General features: G+C 41.3%; 1 protein-coding gene and 1 long non-coding RNA gene across 2 annotated transcripts in view; one reads left to right on the forward strand and one right to left on the reverse strand.

The window, feature by feature from the left end:
* RAPGEF5 (Rap guanine nucleotide exchange factor (GEF) 5) overlaps positions 1 to 19,060 on the forward strand; it is a 199,888-nt gene that overhangs the window by 108,733 nt on the left and 72,095 nt on the right. Inside the window, exon 9 of the mRNA XM_014544637.1 lies at positions 2,452 to 2,577. Coding sequence (XP_014400123.1) covers positions 2,452 to 2,577 — 126 coding nt within the window. The remainder of the gene's footprint in view (positions 1 to 2,451; positions 2,578 to 19,060) is intronic.
* On the reverse strand, positions 10,963 to 16,351 carry LOC106727141. Its single transcript, XR_001363298.1, has 3 exons — positions 16,271 to 16,351; positions 11,974 to 12,122; positions 10,963 to 10,980 (listed from the first exon to the last, which is right to left on the reverse strand). It is a non-coding gene; the product is annotated as an uncharacterized LOC106727141 (long non-coding RNA).

Here is a 19,060-nt window from a genome sequence, read left to right on the forward strand (position 1 = left end):
CCGGGCTGGGGGACCCCCCTCCCCCCGCCCCCCGAGTGCACAAATTTTTGTGCACCGGGCCTCTAGTATGATATGAAATGACATATGACATATGAGTTTCGAGTTCCTTAAAAACTCATGTTACACAGAAAACCCCAAATAGTCAAGGTTTCTAAAATATCCTCCACTCAGTCCCACCCTTTTCTCATTGGTGGTATTATAAGGGACCCACACACAGAAGGAACGATTCTCTCTTCAAATTGGAGCCTCGGGGAACTTAGCCCAGTTGCTGGTGAGCCTGTGCTGGTGAGAAGAGATAACAGGCTTGTTCCCACGGCCAAATGAGATGGCTCCATGGTGCTTTCTCCTGTGCACCACCCCAGCCTGCCCCAACCTCACACGTGCCCTTCAGTCTCTTACCCACCAGGAGCAGAGGGATGAGGACTAACCCCTCCCTCTACTGAACAGACACCCAGGGCGAGGGGCCTGAGGTGTGGGGTCACCAGCCTGCTCTCTCCACTAGCAGGACAGTATTTACAACTGAGGATGACGTGGGTGGAGAGAGAAGAAATCACAGATGGTCGACATAAATGAACTTTCTAGATAAGAGAAACTTATTCCTTTAAATGTCAAAATATTTAAATAATGTTCATCATTTTGCTGTAGAAATTTCTCTGAGTAGTTGTTGTTCACTACTATATCCCTGGGACCTATGGTTGATCTTGGCACATGATTGTTGCTCAAATAAAATCTATTGTGAGAGTGAATGAAAGAATGAGTCAATGAATAATATATATATTATATACATAATGCTAAAAGGAGGCTATCATAAATATGGGTAGTTAAATATTTGAAAGATTGTCATATTGAATAAGAAACAGAGTTTCAGTTGCCTAAATGGGTTGAAGTTCAGAGGTTTGAGAGTTTTGTCCAGTGTGAAGGGGACTTTCCAAGAACTCTGACTCTCTACAGTGCACAGGCTGCCCTAAGATAAACAGATGCCTGTCCAACCTTGGACAGGAACTGGAATACCTCTTGTGAGGATGTTGTAAATATAAATCTCTGACTTGGGTGGAGGAATTCCACTTGCTGACCTCTGGGAGTTGGTGATTCAGGCCACTTCATGGACTTTTTTTTGTTTCCTTCCTCGTTGTCGGAGAACCTGCTAGATTAAGTAGATGTCCTTGCCTCTGGGAATAAAGATTTAGCCATTGCTTTGCATGTGTGGTCTCATTTCTCTGATGCCACTCAACAGAATGGGTACCTTTATCACTAAGTGTTAAGACCATGGTTATGTTGCTGAGTCTATTTAAATCCTGTATTGGGTAAGACAAAAATTCCAGTTTGGGCTGTTCCTGCTAAGAAAACTTTAGATTTATTTTTTAAATCATGTCTTGATATGTCAGTATGAAGCATTTTGTAAAGAATTTGAGCAGAAACAGTTCATAACCTGTGTTATAACAAACATATTGTTTGTCTAATCAAAGTCCTAGATTCTTCACCATATTATTATTACTCAGATACTTTGGCGTAATAAAAAATACGTTTTATGAATCATTTCTAAACCCTGATGAAATTTTAAGCCCTTTATTTCAGATTTTTTTGTTTGTTTGTTAATCCTCACCTGAGGATATTTTTCCATTGATTTTTAGAGAGGAAGGGAGGATAGGAAGGAGTGAGGGAGAGAGAGAGAAAAAGAGAAAGAGACATCAATATGAGAGAGACACATGGATTGATTGCCTCCCGCACGTGCCCCAACCTGGGCTAAGGATCGAACCTGCAACCCAGGTGCATACCCTTGACCAAAAAGTGAGCCCACAACCCTTCCATGTGCAGGCTGACGCTCTAACCCCTGACCCACACAAGCCAGGGCTCCAGCTTATTTTTAATAAACTTTTCCACTGTATTTTATGCAACATTGGGGATCTTCTGCTAATAACCCATAGTAACTTTCCAGTTGTGGGGGAAAAATTTGTTTAAAAACTTTGTGATCTTGTTAACTGTGTATTTGTACATGGAATGATCTGGTGGAGCTAAAACATTAGGAGGCTGTGTCCTGTTATTTTTAGAACTCTGTATCACTTCGCCCTTTTTGCCAGAGTGGTTCCTGGCTAACTTTCCCATGAGTTTTTAACCTTCTTGCTAGGCTTTGCTTATGTAACAGGAAACAGGCTGTCAGGAACAAATAGCGGCATATCAGGAGCACACGTTAGTAGCAAATGATTTAGTTTGCTCTGCCCTCGCTCTCTTCAAGTAGACCGATCCATGCTCTCCACCGTGAGACTTTTGGAGTGGCGTTCCTAGACTAAAATCATACAATTTCAATCTGGGAAAGGCCGGCTCTTTGACCAAGACCATGACTGGATCCGGGCGACAGAGGAGATGAGCGTGCATTAGGGAGAACTCTGCGGCGGTGTCATGTCCTGGGACTGCGGGTTTAAGTACATCTTTGCCTTTTCTCCGACTCTGAAGGCGGGGGTGATGTGCAAGCTTCAGGAGAGAGAGGACATCGGGCGCATCGAGCTGGTCCAGAAGCTGGCGAGGGAGAACTGTCAGTTTTTGCAGACGGACAAAAAGGAACAGGACAAATCTGAACACGTAAGCCCTTTTCCTCTTGGGGGTGCAGGTTTGAAAGGGTGGAAAGTGTTTCTGCCTGGTTGTATGCTTGAAGGAAAGAACTTTTTATTTTAAATTTCTTAAGGTTTGGCTTTTTATGTTCCCCTTTCCCCACCCCCTACCCCACCCCCAAAGGCATCCTCCTTAGTAAAAATGACAGCTCCGGGCCAGTGGTGTATGACACTGGGTTTATAAGAGAACTCTTCTCAGAAGTAAATCGTGTAGAAATGTAAGAACACATGTAAGCAGCTATGATTGCATGTCTACATATAGTCCAGATCGGATGGCTTTCAAGTTTGACTTTGGGAATTTCATCCCATCAGAAAGTTTGTGGAATATGAATTTTGAAAGAACATGTACTTTTTATGTTTAGGACAGGGGTGGTTCTAGTTACCAAACAAATGTATCTTAAGTCCCTAGAAATAGACAAGATGAGAAGAACCGATTGTAGAGGCTCTCACCCAGCGGGAGAGTGAGAAGGGAGTTTTCCCAGTGTCTTACGAATGTTTGTGTTCCAACAAGAGCTATATTGTCCGCACATAGTGAAACTGGAGGGAAGGGCCGCTGTGCCCGGCTCCCCTGAAAGCAGTCATTCAGATTGAGCCTCAGAACTGAGACCACTGCCGTCATGGCCGGGAGACAATGGAGCCACTTTCTTCTGCTGCACATTGTTGTCTGTTGACTTTCGCTGTTGTTTGTAAGACTTCACTCTCGGTGCTGAGCTAGCCAGGGTTGCTCATGAAGGGAAAATTCCTCAGTGCTTATACACATGTCTTTCTCTGACTTTAGTTTTTCCTTGGAATTTTATTTTCCACCCTTTCCAAGGGGGAAAAAGCGCTTCATGCCTTTTCTGCTCCAAGGCTGTCAATACCAATGCCAGGCTTTCACTGAGCAGGAGAGGAGCAAGTTCCGGGAAAGGAGGTTGGTTAGTGCAGTAACCACACCTCTCACGGTGTCACTTCAGATCATAGCAACTGGTGTTGCAAGGGACAGATAACTTCGCAGTTTCTGAGCCTCGTAACAGAACTATTTCAGGGGTGACTGACTTGACAAATGGAGATCTCGGAAGCCTTCACTTTGTTAGGCACCATTGAAAAGTTTAGGAACTTGTTTACGTTGTTAAAAGCACCCTGAAGGTTGACAACATCAAAGACTGACTCCTAACCCCTTCTATGTCCTTAGCATATTTGAATATCCCAGCCCATGGCTTAAATTTCTCAAAAACAGTATTCCTCTTGATAAATTTTAATTAGAAGAGCAACAGTTTTCATCTCCCATACTTCATTGATTTCAAGATGCACATCTCTCCCACCTTTTAGCATCTCTGAAATCAGGATGAATCTTAATGAATGATGACATAAAAGCATGTTATAGTTTAGGTGTGGGCATTTTTCTTTCCAACTGGCCCTTAAAATGAGTGATATATTTTATAATGCATTGCATATTCAATTCAGTGGAACAGTGATTACCTGAGCATAGGGCAAGATCTTTTAAAATCAAACAAACAGTAGAGTACCACTTCACCAAGATTAGAAATCATCAGCCTTAGGCCACATACAACTTTATGCTTATTTAAAAGGTACCTGTGTTGTGTTTGACTTATATTTAGTTCAATTCAGAATACTAGAGTTAGAGCTATTGAGAACATAATGCCCTCTGAATATGTCATAATAGGAATGTGAACTTGGTGCCAATAATGGTAAAGACTTTTAACTTGAGACAGAAATTTAGTGGTAGGAGATTTGCAACTCTGCTTATGTTATCTACTCTGTCATCTTCAAACATTCATTTTAAGATTGTAAAATAGAACATGAAGGTTTTTTTGGTGTTTTGTTTTTTTTTTACTTCTTGCATGATGTCATAACAGGGATGCACTAACAGCTGAAGTGTTGGTGCTTCTGGGAGGAAAGATGGTGTCTAAATAAACATGGGAATTAAGGCCTTTTCTCTGTAGGCTTTTCCTACTGAAGCTGACAGTGCGGAAAGGTGAGGAGCTTTTCTCCTTGGTGGTGAATATAAAGGGAGGCATTCCGCACTCTCCTTCCTATAGGATGACACCAGTTGAACTAATCAGCTCTCAATGCTATTTTTCTTTAAATGTTTTTATTTTTAATTTTTCAATCACAGTTGACATTAAAGACTATTTTATATTAGATTCAGGTGTGAAACTAATATACACACGTAGACAATCGTATACTTTACAAAGCATTCTCCCCAATATTTCCAGTACCCACCTGGCACCATACATAGTTATCACAGTATTAGTCACTATATTCCCTAAGCTGTACTTTATGTCCCCATGACTATTTTGTAACTCCCAATTTGTACTGTTTAATCCCTTCACCTTTTTCACCTCGTCCCCCAATTCCCTTCCCCTCTGGCAACCATCCGTCTGTTCTCTGTATCTCTGAATCTGTTACTGTTCTGTTTGTTTGTTTATAGTGACCTTTAGATTCCACATATAAGTGAAATCATATGGTACTTGTCTTTCTCTATCTGACTTATTTCATTTAGCGTAATACCCTCTAGGTCCATCCATGCTGTTGCAAATGGTAAGATTTCATTATTTTTAATGACCAGGTAATATTCGATTATATACAAGTACCACATCTTCTTTATCCAGGTGTGGTTATCCAGTTGCTTCCATATTCAAAGCTGATATTCATTGGGTGCTCCACTAAATGGATTATTTGATACTAGATGCTTATACTTTTTATAATAGTTTATTAGTAATAAAAACCATTTGGTAGGTTATATTACTCTTTTAAGTCTTAAGCATTCAGTATATCAATCCCTGTACTTGCACGTTGAGTTCACAGTGTCCATGTGGTGGGTGCAGCATTTTTCTTTTTCCTGCCCTTGTTTTCTTTTCAATAGCCGTCATCTGTTCTTACTCATGAAAACTCAGTTATAGCACACAGCATGTACAGAGGAAACTACAGTTTACTTAATGTAAACCCAGGTCTGCCGTTTCCTCTTCTTGTTATAACAATAGCAAAGCCTGAAATGACATACAGATTTCCTTTTTTTAATGTTTTTAAAATGCTTCACCTACCTCATCTACTATTCCTGGGCCAATGCTGGTTCAGGAGATAGCCGTAAAATTAATTCGAGTTAGAATCCCAGTTGCCTATTGAGTCATTCTTTTTACTAAACTGCATTGCTTCCCCAGTTCTGGAACGCCATATCCCTTTTTATACCTCTGTGCCAACATGAGAAAGCTACTTTGAAGTAGTACTGCATAGAGAAAGACATGAATTTGGTAGAATAAAGCTTTGGTTGCTGGTAGGTCTTGTTGCAAATTGAAGGGGCTCTGAGCTTCCTGAGGAGACATTTTCTAAGTTTTGCCATGATTATAATAAATGCCATGATTATAATAAATGCATGCCATTAGAGAAACGCTTCACTCTGAGCTTTTGCCAGGGTGTTTCTGAAATGAAAAAAGTGAAATGTATAATTATCACAAGTTTCTCAGGAAGCACCTGGTTTTCCTCTTTTCTATGAACTAGCTGTAGGCAAAATTACCCCACATTTATTCCTAAGTGTTGAAAATTATGTGAGGACTTTAAAAAGGGGCCAGAAAATGGCTGTTTCTTCTAAATATTACGATAGTGAGATTAACATTTAGTCATTAATTATTTAAATAAATTACTTCTTATATAGGCATCCTATCTCCTCTTCTTAATTCTATGATTATATCAATAGAGGAGGGAGCATGTGTTACCAAATGGGAACTTTTGAGCTTGACCTTGTAGGATGACTGAAGGTCACTGAAAGGCAGGATGGGGAAGAGTGTTTTAGGCAGAGGGACCAGCAGGAAGACACTGGGTGACTCATGGGGAAAGAAGGCAGTGGGATGAAGGAGAGGTTAGGATTCGATTATGAAAGACCCAGTAAGCCAACCTAAGGAGTTGAGACTTGCTTTTCTGGCAAAAGAAAGCCATCAGAGATGGGAAGTGGCATAATTACATGTGGTCTTCATAAGATCTCTCTCACATTTCTTTAGAGGAAAAATTGAGTGAGGGAGAGGAAAGTTTTGGAGGGAACCCTTAGAAAGCTATCGTAGTGAGTCACGTTGAAAGATGTAAGCCTACACCAGGGAGGTAACTATGAGAAATAAGATTAGGTGGTGAAATTTGCAGAATCTGATGGCTGGTAAGGGAGGGGTGTGCATATGTGTGTGTGTGTTATTTTATATTCAGCATTTTTTGAATTTGTATGAAGGTTTTTTGGTACAGTGTAGACACAAAAATTTCTGTTTATTGCCAGAATGGTTGGTCTCCTTTGCCAAAGAGATGCATGAGACATGCACCTTGCTTTGTTTTCCTGCAGTATGTCTCCTAAGGCACAGGATATTTATCTCATTAACAAATTGTCCGATGGGGTTCTCGCCAGCAGTGTGGGGACTACATGAACTTTCTTTTTAGACCAGACACCTTGACAAAACCGTAACCGGCGAGAATCTCTGGAAGCCCCAGAATAAACTGGATTATTTGGCCAAAGGTTGGCATTTGCTGCAATGATGTGTATTCCTTCTTCAGAACGAACCGTGACTTTAGGGGCGCTCTCCTGACCCACACGGTCTGAGCTGGTGTTTGACAGATTAGGAAGCTGAGGCAGGTGCGTGAGTAAGCAGAGCTGGGATGAGAGTGAACTCAGTCTGATGGCCTCAGTGGTCACCTTTGGAGGGAGGACTGAGAGGAGGACAGAAGCTAAGAGGATTAGAATCACAATAGTCCTGAGAACGAGGGCCGATTTGGAGGACAGACCTGCAGGAAAGACAGAACGATAACTTACTAAAAAGGTGGGGGGAGGTGTGAGAAGGACCAAAGGAAAAGGGATGCAAAGGTGCTTGCTTAGTTGGAGTCCTAACTCAGATTTGAAAAGCTTATACACTGTTCACATTTTTATCAGTGGAGTAACTGTATTAAAATATACGTTTAGCTACGGGTCTGTTTTTCTGGAATACAACGGCACTATCTACCAGACAACTGAAACTTTTTTCCTGAGATGTAGTTTATGCTGTGTCGTGTATTAATTAACTGGGACAGTGGAAATACCAACAGAAAGTAGTTCCTGAACCGAGTTCCTGATTTCCAGGTTGCAGAAAGGAGGATCTATGTAATGTACGTGACAGCCATGCTGGGAGACACTTTCCCTAGGGACCCTGTCTGTCTACCCCCCACCTCATGCCCTCCCCTCTCTCCCGCTTTCTTCAATTCCTTTGTTAAGTCTGGGGACCCACCCTACTTCCTTCCCCGTTTCTCACGCACTTATGAAATAGGGTGGGAAGGGATTTTTCACGTTCTGAAACTGAGTCTTGGCACAGTCGGCTGCCAGGGCAGGGTTCCTCTCCCTCGACCCCGACCGGGGCTTCCTTTTCCCTGTTTCCTGCAGCCTCATCCTGGAATTCTGCCTGCGCCAAAGGGTCCTTGTGCAAGGATCACTAGGGCAGAAGCGGTTGGGAGCAATCTGGCTGCTGTCACTCTTATTTCACATGTTACAAGTTGGTCTCTGCCTCTTTCCAACTTTCATCTCGTCTGTGACTTTTTTTAATAAAAAGCCTAAATATAAGCTGAAAGCCCTCTTCTTACTGTGTGAAATACTAAAAGGCAAAGTGGTATTAGTCTATACTTCAAGTTGCATTATTCATCTAGTCAATTAAAGTTAAGAGCAATCTTGGCATTATTTGAAGTTGACTAATAATTTAGTTTAACCAAGAAACTACTTAAAGACAAGGAGAATTTTGTGACATTGCTGGTTGGTGTCAAAAGCCAGAATTCAGGTGTAATAGGCAATTCCTAATATGTTAAATTGCCCTCCTATGTAGAAACCATGTTACTTTTCTTAATAACAAAACCCTGACTTTGTGTTGGTTGGGTAGGAAAGCACCTCTTCAGAGGAAATAGCTTCCTTGTGTGAATAATTTTAGTTCCTTTTTAACCAGAATTAATAATTTGGTCACCAGAGTAACACAAAAGTAGTCGAAGATAGTTCTTGCCTCCAGGAAGTGTACAATCTAGCTGGCTACATGAGAAACAGTAACCCTTCAAGACAGCATTCAATAAAGTTTTAAATAATTCCACAGGCATCCAGAGAGTGGGAGATACCTCCTATAAACAAATTTCACAGTTGCTTCAATCATGCTCTTCAAACTCAGGGTTTACAAGTTCAGTTCGTTTCGTGTACTCTTTAACGGAAGAGAGAGACAGAGAGAGAGACAGACAGAGAGAGAGAGAGAGAGAGAGAGAGAGAGAGAGAGATCCTCCAGAAAAGTGGCAGCCCGGCAGCCACCGAGAGCCAGTGATGTGCTGGGTGCTGGAGCCATCTGCTCACCAGCTGTATTTTTAGGTTCTCACAAGAAGCCCATTGCATGTCCTGACAGTTGAAAAGATTTAGTTTCAGCATTTTTAAAGATGGAGGAATTGGTCATTATGTTTTTTGTTTTGTTTATTTTTCTGAAAATATCCAAGTTTATTTGAAAAGGCCCAATTAAGAAAATTGATACTGGCTCAGTCAGTTTGATTGATCACACTCATGTTCTTTAAGGATCTTGTATTCTCTATGCTACAGATGCTGCTCCCTGAGTTTAATAAGTTCTCTTTGATTAAAGTAGCCATATCATCTCTAGTATGTTAGAGAAATCATTAAAGTGAAATATTGAAAAATAGGTTATTTTTCTTTGGCCTTTGCCCTCCTCATTGGTATATCTCATTCTAGACCCCTGGCAACTATATATTCTTTTCTTCTCTACCCTTATCAAGACCTGATCTGAATTAATATAACAATGTTATTGCCTTATAGATTGTTGTCTGATCAGATAACACTAGAAATCCTTGCTGGTTCAGTTTCATTTGGGTTTACTAGTATATGGGACGCTTTAAGACAAACATGTAGAGAAGAGATGGACAGTCCTTCACAGACACGGACAGTTCTCCATGACAGTGTGTACCACCGAGGCTTGGAGACATAGCGTGAAGAGATATCAAGGAGCAGAGAGACACAAGTACCAACTTATGACGTGCCTTGGGTCCCAGTGCTGCCCTCATACATCACTGCCTTTAGGGAGCTAATGCTCCGCAGGGAACTCAGAGGCGGAATTCAGTTCCCTGCAGGGTGTTACACAGGGCGCTATGGAAGCTTGTCCCAGGGAGCTCAGCTGGTCCAGGGAGACCTGCACGTGTCCCTGATGAAGAGACAGAATTGGAGGGGTCAGAAGAGTCACCAGGAGAAGTGGGAAGGATGGGCATTCCAGGCGGAGGAAAGAACATGTGTGATGAACTGGAGTCTAATGTGGAGGATGCTGCCTCTCTGGAGGCACAACCAAGTACCCGGAGCATGGGGGGCGGGGGGCACGAGGGAAGAGGCAGGCCCGTGAGGGAGGCACGGGGGCCAGAGGATACAGGGCTGAGAGCTAAGAGCACGAGGCAGCCCTTGTGAGGAATTTAGTAGGCAAGAGAAAGATGGTCAGATTCAAATTTCTGAGAGTCCTCTGCGGCAATGTGGGAACAGGTTTGCAGAAGAATGGGTCTCGCTCTCTGCTCTCAAAGCTCTCTCTCTCACTCTCCTTTCTTCCCGGTCCTCTCTGTTGGTTCTACCAGGCAGTAACTAGCATAAACACGAAGGCTCTGCTGTGAGGAGCTCAAGTCCAGGGATGTGAGCTAAAGTCCCCGTGAAGATAGAACGTCCAATTATAGCTCGAGTCTAGTTCATTAGCTTTATCCTAAAATATGCCACCACATCATCGCTTTCTTTAAAAAGTCGACTTTGAGTCAGTCCTGTTTTTTTTAGAAATGAAGTTTGAGCTTGCATGCAGCACGAGCACTTTCCGTTCACAAACACCATGCGGGCATATATGTTCACTTTAAATATCCTCACTCTGCTGTATGGAGTTTGCCCCCGATTGATTCAGCCAAAGTTTGGTGATTTCTGAGTGATTCGAATACTTCAATTGATAAAGATGAGGAAAGGGAATTTATAAAAGTTTTCCATATGGGATGCAAAGAACCATTTTTTTTCCTTTTGCAATGAGAAGTGGGTGGAAAGGAAAAATTCCATCTGGCATACAGCAGCCCTAAATGTTGTTTTAAAATAGCAAAAATAGAAGATTGCTGAAAATATCATAACAGAACATAACAGACTGTGGGCAAGTGTGCAGTACATATTTCTCTAATAAGTCAGATTAAATACCCATATTTTACTTAAAACATGACCATGTTCTTATTTGTCATTACATGAAAATTTGTCTTTAATTTTTAAAAAATAGTCCACTCCATTCCTGAATGAAAAAGGACTTGTTTTAGTCTTTCGAAGTCAATGTTATAGCAGTTAGGTTTACCTGGAATTAGTTTTTTCCCCATTTTTTTCTTTTCCAATATTTTCCTCCTATAATAAAAAAAAAAGGAGAAATAAGATATGGCATGCATGTTCCTTTATTGTACATTTGTACATAATTAAGTGAACAAGGCTCAACAGTTTTAACAAACACTTGTAAATGTTCTCTTTGTTCAGGTTCCAGGAATGGCTGGGCATGATTGGGGCAAGCTGAGTCAGAATAAGGGATTAGGGGCTGCTTCAGATCCAAGAAACACACAGAGGGAGAGAATAATGGTGAGAATAAGGTAATTAAGATGGCAGGAAGTGGCTTGGGGGTAGGGATTTATAAGGAGGCTCATGAAAATGTAATGACTCATAATCTGGTGGTCACAAAGATGAGGGTGGGGTGGAATTTATCAAGGTAAAATTTTGGCCCTTTGCAATCAAAGAGGGGAGAGAGTGTATAGTTCATACAGATGATTCTTTAGACTTTTCATGGTCTTCCCTTGGCTAGGATTTATAGAAGTAAAACAAGCTCTATATTGATACTCTTATGAATAAAGACGGCTAATGATCTGCAAAGGGCACAATGCAAAATGAAATCCCAAACTGAATTTTATGGTTGACAGATGCTATCACTTTCTCCCTGCTCAGGGCGCTTACTGTTATTATGAGTCAGGGGATTGTGAGGTGTTGTTCTTCCCAATCAATCTGAGTACCATGGAGTTTTCCTCTGAGAGTCACGGGCGTTGGGAAGAACTTTAGGGGTCATGTGTCTTGATTGTTTGGGTAAGAAATCATTTCATTCAAAAACTGGCACCTGCTCAACAGGATTATAGAGTTTCCTCTAGAATGGGCAGTAAATACTGTACATCCTATTAATTCTGTTGGAAGTTTATTAAACACAAGAAAATATTTAAAAATATTTTCATTGATAGTAGTCTGTTAGTGAAATAGATATCCTTTCACCTCTGTCATCAGAAGCAAAGAATCATGAATAAAAATAGCAGTGATCTTGCAGGTTTGTTAGAGAAAGTTGTCTTATAGTCTTTATACTCTTACCTCTCTGTGCCCCTGAAGTTGTACTTTGTGGGGCCCTAATGCGAGGCTGGCCCCATCAAAATGACCCTGGTCCCAATGAAACGTTCTGTCGAACTGCTTCTCCCCTAAGTATCAGCAATTACTCCATCAGGAAATTAGCACAGCATCTCCTGCAAGCAGGCACAAAGGATTTTGTCAGCAAAAAATAAATGGGACCATTCAGCAGTTCTTATGAAACACCCATCGGGAAGCACAGACCTAAAAATTATCTCCGTATTAAAACAATACTCAGATATGACTCTAAAAACAGGGGAAACCAGAGGGTAGTTGAGGCCATGGAGATAACACTGTCTCTTCTAGAATTTGTGTGGCTCAAATTTTAAAAGATGTGAGTAGAACTACAGAATATAAAATGGCAGAGACGGCGCACACGTGGCCCAGGTGGTGCAGAATTTTCCCTGCAAGTTTGAGATGAAGGGCTAAGCCAACAAGGTGATGAAGGGAAGATTTCTACCTGGGATAAGGCAGGATTCTGACTAACTCTTAAAACCCAAGAGAAGGAACCTTGGAGTAAAGCAGAAAGCCCACCCTATTCGGATTGTCCAAAGGAATATAGTTGACTGCCAGATGCTTGTGGTCAGGAGTATTCATGACTTCTGACCCATTAAGTGCCATTTCCATTGTGGTTCGGCAATCAAATTTGACCTTTATCTCAGTTTTCAGTAGATCCCATTTCCGTCCCAAGTCAGTAAATTCCTGCCCTTGGGTATTACGCATAATCTTGGCATAGACAGGAGATCTGCACAGACCTGAGAAAAGTCCGCCACACCCTGGAAAAACCCTTATTAATAAAGCTCAGAGTGGCCCTAGGTCTATTCAACATCTGCAGCTGCTTATTCCCCTGGGCCCGCCCTCAGAGGTTTGCCAGTTTTGTTTCTTAGCTCTGGCTTCTACTTTTCTGCTCCACGTGTGGCTACTCCAGAACCTTTAGGGAAGGGTGTATGGAGGTGTTTTGATGGTCCCCTTTTGGCCCAAACCTACGTTTTGAGACTGCTTCAATCCAGAATAGAAAAGCCAGGAGTGGATTACATGAATCCATGAGTGACACGGGATGGCCGGCTGCAGACCTCCCACGCTGGGGACCCTAGGAGGAAGCACTGGGTAGCACAGGCCTATGGACGACCCATAATGAATTGCATGTGTCTTTAGCTGAGTGAGGGGAATTCAGTCACTTACATAACTTCACTGGGGTCTTCAGACAGAGGCCAGCATCCCTCATCACGCCACCAGAGACTTAGTTTCTCTACCATCGGCAGCTTATCTCAGATTCCCATGCTCGAGCTCATGGAGGTCATTAAAGGGAATCACACTCGGTCAGTGGTCAGCAAACTGCGGCCCCTTGAGTGTGACTCTTCCACAAAATACCACGTGCGGGCGCGCACGTACAGTGCGATTGAAACTTCTTGGCCACACTCAAAGGGCCAAAGAGCCGCATATTGCTCGCGAGCCGCGGTTTGCCGACCACGGCACTAGGTGAAGAGGGGATTCAGCCAAATCGCTATTTAGCTTGTTCCTACCAGACGTGCCATTCAGCCACAACACATAGAGCTGACTTTGTTGAGGGCCTAAGTAATTTTCAGTCTCAGGAGGATTTTCCCCTTTTCATATACAGAGCACATTTTTAAAAGATCTGGCTAAGATTAATTTATTCTTGCCCCCATGCATTGGGAAAAGCATTTGTTGAGCACCTGTGAACCAGGCATCACAGAAATAGGACAGAGAGAGTAGTGAACCAGATCTGATTTGAGCCCCACAGGCACCCATCATTTAGTGAAGGAAATGGATGAGAAAACAAAGGCAGCAAAGAGGAAGAGCAGTTAACAGAGAGAAGAGAATTTTAAAATAATAAAAACTACAAGGAAGAAAATGGAAGTGTAGTGATAACTAACCACATTTCCCCCTCCCTTTCCCAGTATGTACATTATGAGGCTTTCCTTATGTTTCCATAACATACGTTACTTAACCATCTCTCCATTTGGGGAGGGTCAAAGGTGTTTTCAAAATTTTGCTGTTAAGAATGATCTGACATGCACATCTCTACAAAAAAATCTTTACCTAATTTATATTTCTTAAGGATAAATTCCTAGCTGAGTCATTACTACCTACCTACAGGTATGAACTGTTATCTCTTTTATGTTTTTGTTTAACTCCTTTTCAAAGCGTGTTCCAGTTTTCACTTACTTCAGCAATACATGAAAGTACTTGCTTTGTAATGCCCTCGCCCTCACCTTCACCCCCATTGAGGATTATGATTCTTAGGAGGAGAAACTAAATATTTTTGTCAGGATAATGGGGTAAGGAGATATTGTTTTGTTCAAATTTACATTGCTTTTCTAGAGAGGTTGAATATTTACAATTTATATTAATCCACTTACCTTTCTTCTGTAAATAATCTATCTCCTTTGCCCATTTTTCCATTGGGATTTTTCTCATTGATTTGAATAAGTTCTTTAAATATAAGGATATAAATCTTTGTCATATTTGTTGCATGTAGTTTTCCCTACTTTGTTTCTTACCTATTTACTTATTTTTATACATCTGAGAGCAAAACTGTTGGTTCATGTTTTTAATTTAAAATTGCTTTTAAAATTAGAAAGCCCTTCCCAAACTTTTGGCCAAATACTTAATTTTATTTATTTTCTACTATTTCTTCTAGAGTTTTCACTCAGGTCTTCAGTGTTGCTGGGATTTATTTTTGTAATGTGAAAGTAAGATTTCTTGTTTAGCTATCACATGCAAAATTTTCTTTAATTTAATTTACTATTTTGTTACCCACATTAAAAAATCCATTTTATTCTGGAGGAATTGAAACTCTGTTAACAAACTTCCTCCAAAGTAAATATATTGACTACGAATTTCATGAGTGACATTACCTCTCTGAGCTTTAGTTTTCTCATTTCTAAATTTAAAGGTGAAAGATGTAAGGTTTCTTCTAGCTCTAACATTCCTTTCTTAAACGGAAGACACATCTCCTCAAGTTCAGCAGCATCCACACTTTTGGGTGTTGTACAGTTTTTGGGGAACTGTCGCCACATTAAATGGATGCCAATTGATTATTCAGGAGGCTTTGAGTTTTTACTCTGGTTAAATATGCCTATCAATGCCAAGAATCATTCTGTTCTTTTATGTTCTAAAAATACTCTTGTGGATAGAACTTCTGAAAATTTACTCTCTGTGAAATGCTGTTGATATGGGACAGATGGCTGAGCTAACATATCCTGCTAGAAAGATCTCTGCTATCAGGGTATTAAAGCCATGTTTCAAGTCAAGTCATTAAATATTTGGAATTGTTTTTCTGAGTTCAGAATGTCCTGATGAGGACTGAGATACGGAACTCCTGAATAATGACAAACTAAAAAAATACTTGATTGTACTGCCTTGAACTCCTCGAAATGACAGGAAAGTGGCCTAGTTGTTTATACTGGCTAAATTCATTAACCCCTATCTACAGCCGAGCTCCAAACCACTGCTTCTAAAAAATGCAAATTTTTATCTCTCCCATGTCTCTCTCATAAAGAATCTGCTCTTTGCAGGCAATCCCATGTTTTACTTGAACTTTTATCCCCAGCGTCTAGCACTGGGCTTTCAGTTACTGTTTGTGGGCCTGAATCAGGCAAAGAAGGCAATTGTGGGTGATTTAGAATCTTTCCCAAGCTCAATCCCTCAGACCAGATCTCTCCAAATCCAAGTTGTACCAGCTCCAGGATTCCAGCTCATTGGAGATCAAGCTTTAAATGAAATGGCGTGTCCCTCGGGAAATTAACCTGAAAATGACAAAGCAGAAAAAGCTGGGAGGTCCATGTGATAGTCAATCCGTAACTGTGGATGAGCCTTTGGGAGAATTCATACTTGCTGAAGAGTAGACACAAACTTTGAAACGTCAGTGAGTCCGTTTATGAAGCAAGAATCTTACCTGGGCAGGTTTCGTCCTCTTTGTCACCCAGGTGCAAATCAGTATTCAGGAAAAGAGAACTCTTTTGGGTCCATCGCTTAAATACTTCCCTTTCTTTTCAGTTCATTCTTCTTTCCCCTCATACCCATCCCCACCCCAGAAAAAGAGAGAGAATGACCTCCTACTGTGCAACCAAATTTAATTTGTCTTCTTTTAACCTCCTCTCTTCCTTTTCATTTCCTAATTCTGTTTGTTTGCTTCTCAAATAGTTTTAACAATATTTTGTTGCATTTTCAAATTCTCTTAACCTATTTTAATACCAACTTTCCGTGGCTGTACAATGAGCCAAGAGTGACAGGATCTTACCTTTCTCCCAATTTGTCGCAAACTGTGGAATGAGATTTCTGAGGTGGTTACTGCAGAGACGAAAGGCGTGCCTCTCTAAAAACATCCAGGAATGTACGAAACATGAAAAAACAAGGTGTTTACTCAAAATGCTTTGTATCTTCATGCTCCCAGGCCATGTGATCTAGCAGTTACTATGGTAACTAGGAATTTTTTATTCCATAACTTGTACAAGTACTGAGGTTGCCCTTTTTATTAATGCTTTGCCCTCGCTGAAGTTACACACATGCATGTATGTACACACAGACACGCAAGCATATTTGCATGCACACATGCAGACACACACAAGTAAACACCGAAGGGATTGAGAGAGTTTAGCGTTCCTTGACTTGAAGCCTTTGCATTTTCTAAGCATGTTACTTTATGCTATCTTTACATTTTATTTTAATATTTTTTCCAGCTTTATTGAGGTATGATTGACAAATGAAAATCATATCTATTTAAGGTACATGATGTGATATTTTGATAAACCTATGCTTCGTAACATGATTGCCACAATCAAGCTAATGGACATATCCATACCTCACACAGTTACCATTAGAGAGAGACAGAGAGAGACTCTAGAGAGCTACTCTCTTAGCAAATTTCAAGTATTCAATGCTTTTTAAATGTGAAGAATGCTGCTTTTAGATCTGTTCAGAGTTAACAGCTGGTTTTTTCCATAATGAACAAAATAAACCGACCAATAAAATAGAACCAGAGGCATGGATACATGGAACAGACTGACAGAGGGGAAGGGGATGGGCGAGACTAGATGAAGTAAGGTGAAGAGATTAGCCAAAAGCATATATGAATACCCCATGGACACCGACAACAGTGTGGGGATGGCCAAAGGCTGGGGGAGGGGGATGCACGCAGGGGCTGGGGAGAGGTGGGCAAAGGGGGGATATGGGAGACAGCTGTAATAAAAAACAGTATTCATTACATACAAATAAAAAAGTTAGCTTTTTCCAGTATTCCAGTTTATGAATTAGGTCTTAACCAGGGGCATTGCCTAACACAGCTGAGTTTTCAGTGAGAGGAATTTGGAAGGAGAAACCAGAGCCATAGGGATCAGTGAGGGCTAGCTCTCAAGGCTGCTCTAAAATCCACACTGTCCTGTTAAAGGTTTTGTAAAGCTGCTACCTGGAATTATTCAAACCCAGGTGACAAGTATGTCCCCTACAAGAATATAGAGACTTGGAGTCATAATTTAGCATAGGTTTTTATCCCACCTTGGGCTGCTTGGGAAAGTACCAGTTTGGCATTTTCCCTTTAGAATAACTATGCATGTATGTTACACACACACACACACACACACACACACACACATGCGCGTGAGAGCAGATTTGAGAATTCTTAGAAACTAAAAGGTATTTCTGTGTAACATTTATAGTGTCATTTCTATAAAATCTAGGAAGCAGGATTCCAGATTGATTTCTTTTTTAAATCTCAGATAACCTATGAATTGTATTTTGAGGGTCACCAATAATACGAAGTGGAAATACGTGCTGTTCCCAGCACTGAGTCATCCACATTTTTGCAAATCAACCTGTTGCAAGTATAACTCACAGACAGTCGGCATGGATGCCATGAACTGACAGAATTTTCTGCAAGGGAGCAGTCAGCATCTTTTAGCATCAGCAAATCTGAAGCATAAACAGGACAAACCACCAGCAGCAACAAACAAGGCGTGGAATTCACATGTGCAAAGTATTGGCAGAGTTCTCTCCAGTGATCCCAGTGATTGACAGTTTTCCCCCCTTTTGCTTCCACAAGTTAGGAAATGCGGAAGGATCTAATTTAGAATTTGAAGCCATCTCATTTCTCCTGAATTACCTTCAATAGGCCTCTGTCAGATCATGTATGTCCAAGGCAGTGCCCAAGGTGCCCTTTGACCTAGGCTTCTTGATTCCAGCTCAGCTCTTTATATATATCTCTGGGCCCACTAACCAGGGGGCAGGGGAGTTGGTATATGTATCTGATGAGTCTTTGCAGAATGAAATAACCACCATGTCTCGAACGGAGGGACGGCAGAGGAGCGGGGTTCAGTGGCTTCGCCCCAGTGGCCGTGGCTGATGTCACGCCTTGTTTGTTGCTGCTGATGGTTTTTCCTGTTTATGCTTCAGTTTTGCTGATGCTAAAGGATGCTGACTGTTCCCTTGCAGATAAACAGGAACCCCGCCCAAAGACTCAGGGCTCATAAGGCATTAACTAACTATTGAAATTATATTTTTAAAAAGGTAAGAGTCAGAGACAACTGAACTTCATTTCTCCCTTTGAGATTTCAGCCTCTAGAAGGGTATGGCTTCTTGGTGAGAGATACTTAATATGAAAGGGTAAGGTGAGTGGCAGAGAGACACAGCCCTCCATTACCATGAAAGTGATCCATTTCCTCAGCCCCAGGTCTCCAGCAGGGGCTGCGAGCCTTCTTTCCTCAGGTTCAGTGAGCTTTGCAATCGACTCCCCTGGTGGCTTCTGGGCGCTCAATGGTGCGCACACCTCCATGAGGAGCAGTTTTCAGTGCAACTGAAAAAATGTGAGGACATTATTTGTGTGTGCTTTTAATGGGGATTTTAAACACACATACACATAAACAAAATTGTAGCAAGGCCCTGGTACAAATCCAGTGTTGATGTTACTATACTTGGGTGTCATACAGATGCAATAGTTTGTATATTTTTCTGCATCCATTTATTGAGGGCTTTCTCTGCCTCCAGCATTCATAATTGGGTCAATTATGAATTAGTTGTTATCCCATTTTACAGGCAA

Source organism: Myotis brandtii, unplaced genomic scaffold (genome assembly GCF_000412655.1).
Source record: "Myotis brandtii unplaced genomic scaffold, ASM41265v1 scaffold374, whole genome shotgun sequence".
NCBI classification, from domain to species: domain Eukaryota; kingdom Metazoa; phylum Chordata; class Mammalia; order Chiroptera; family Vespertilionidae; genus Myotis; species Myotis brandtii.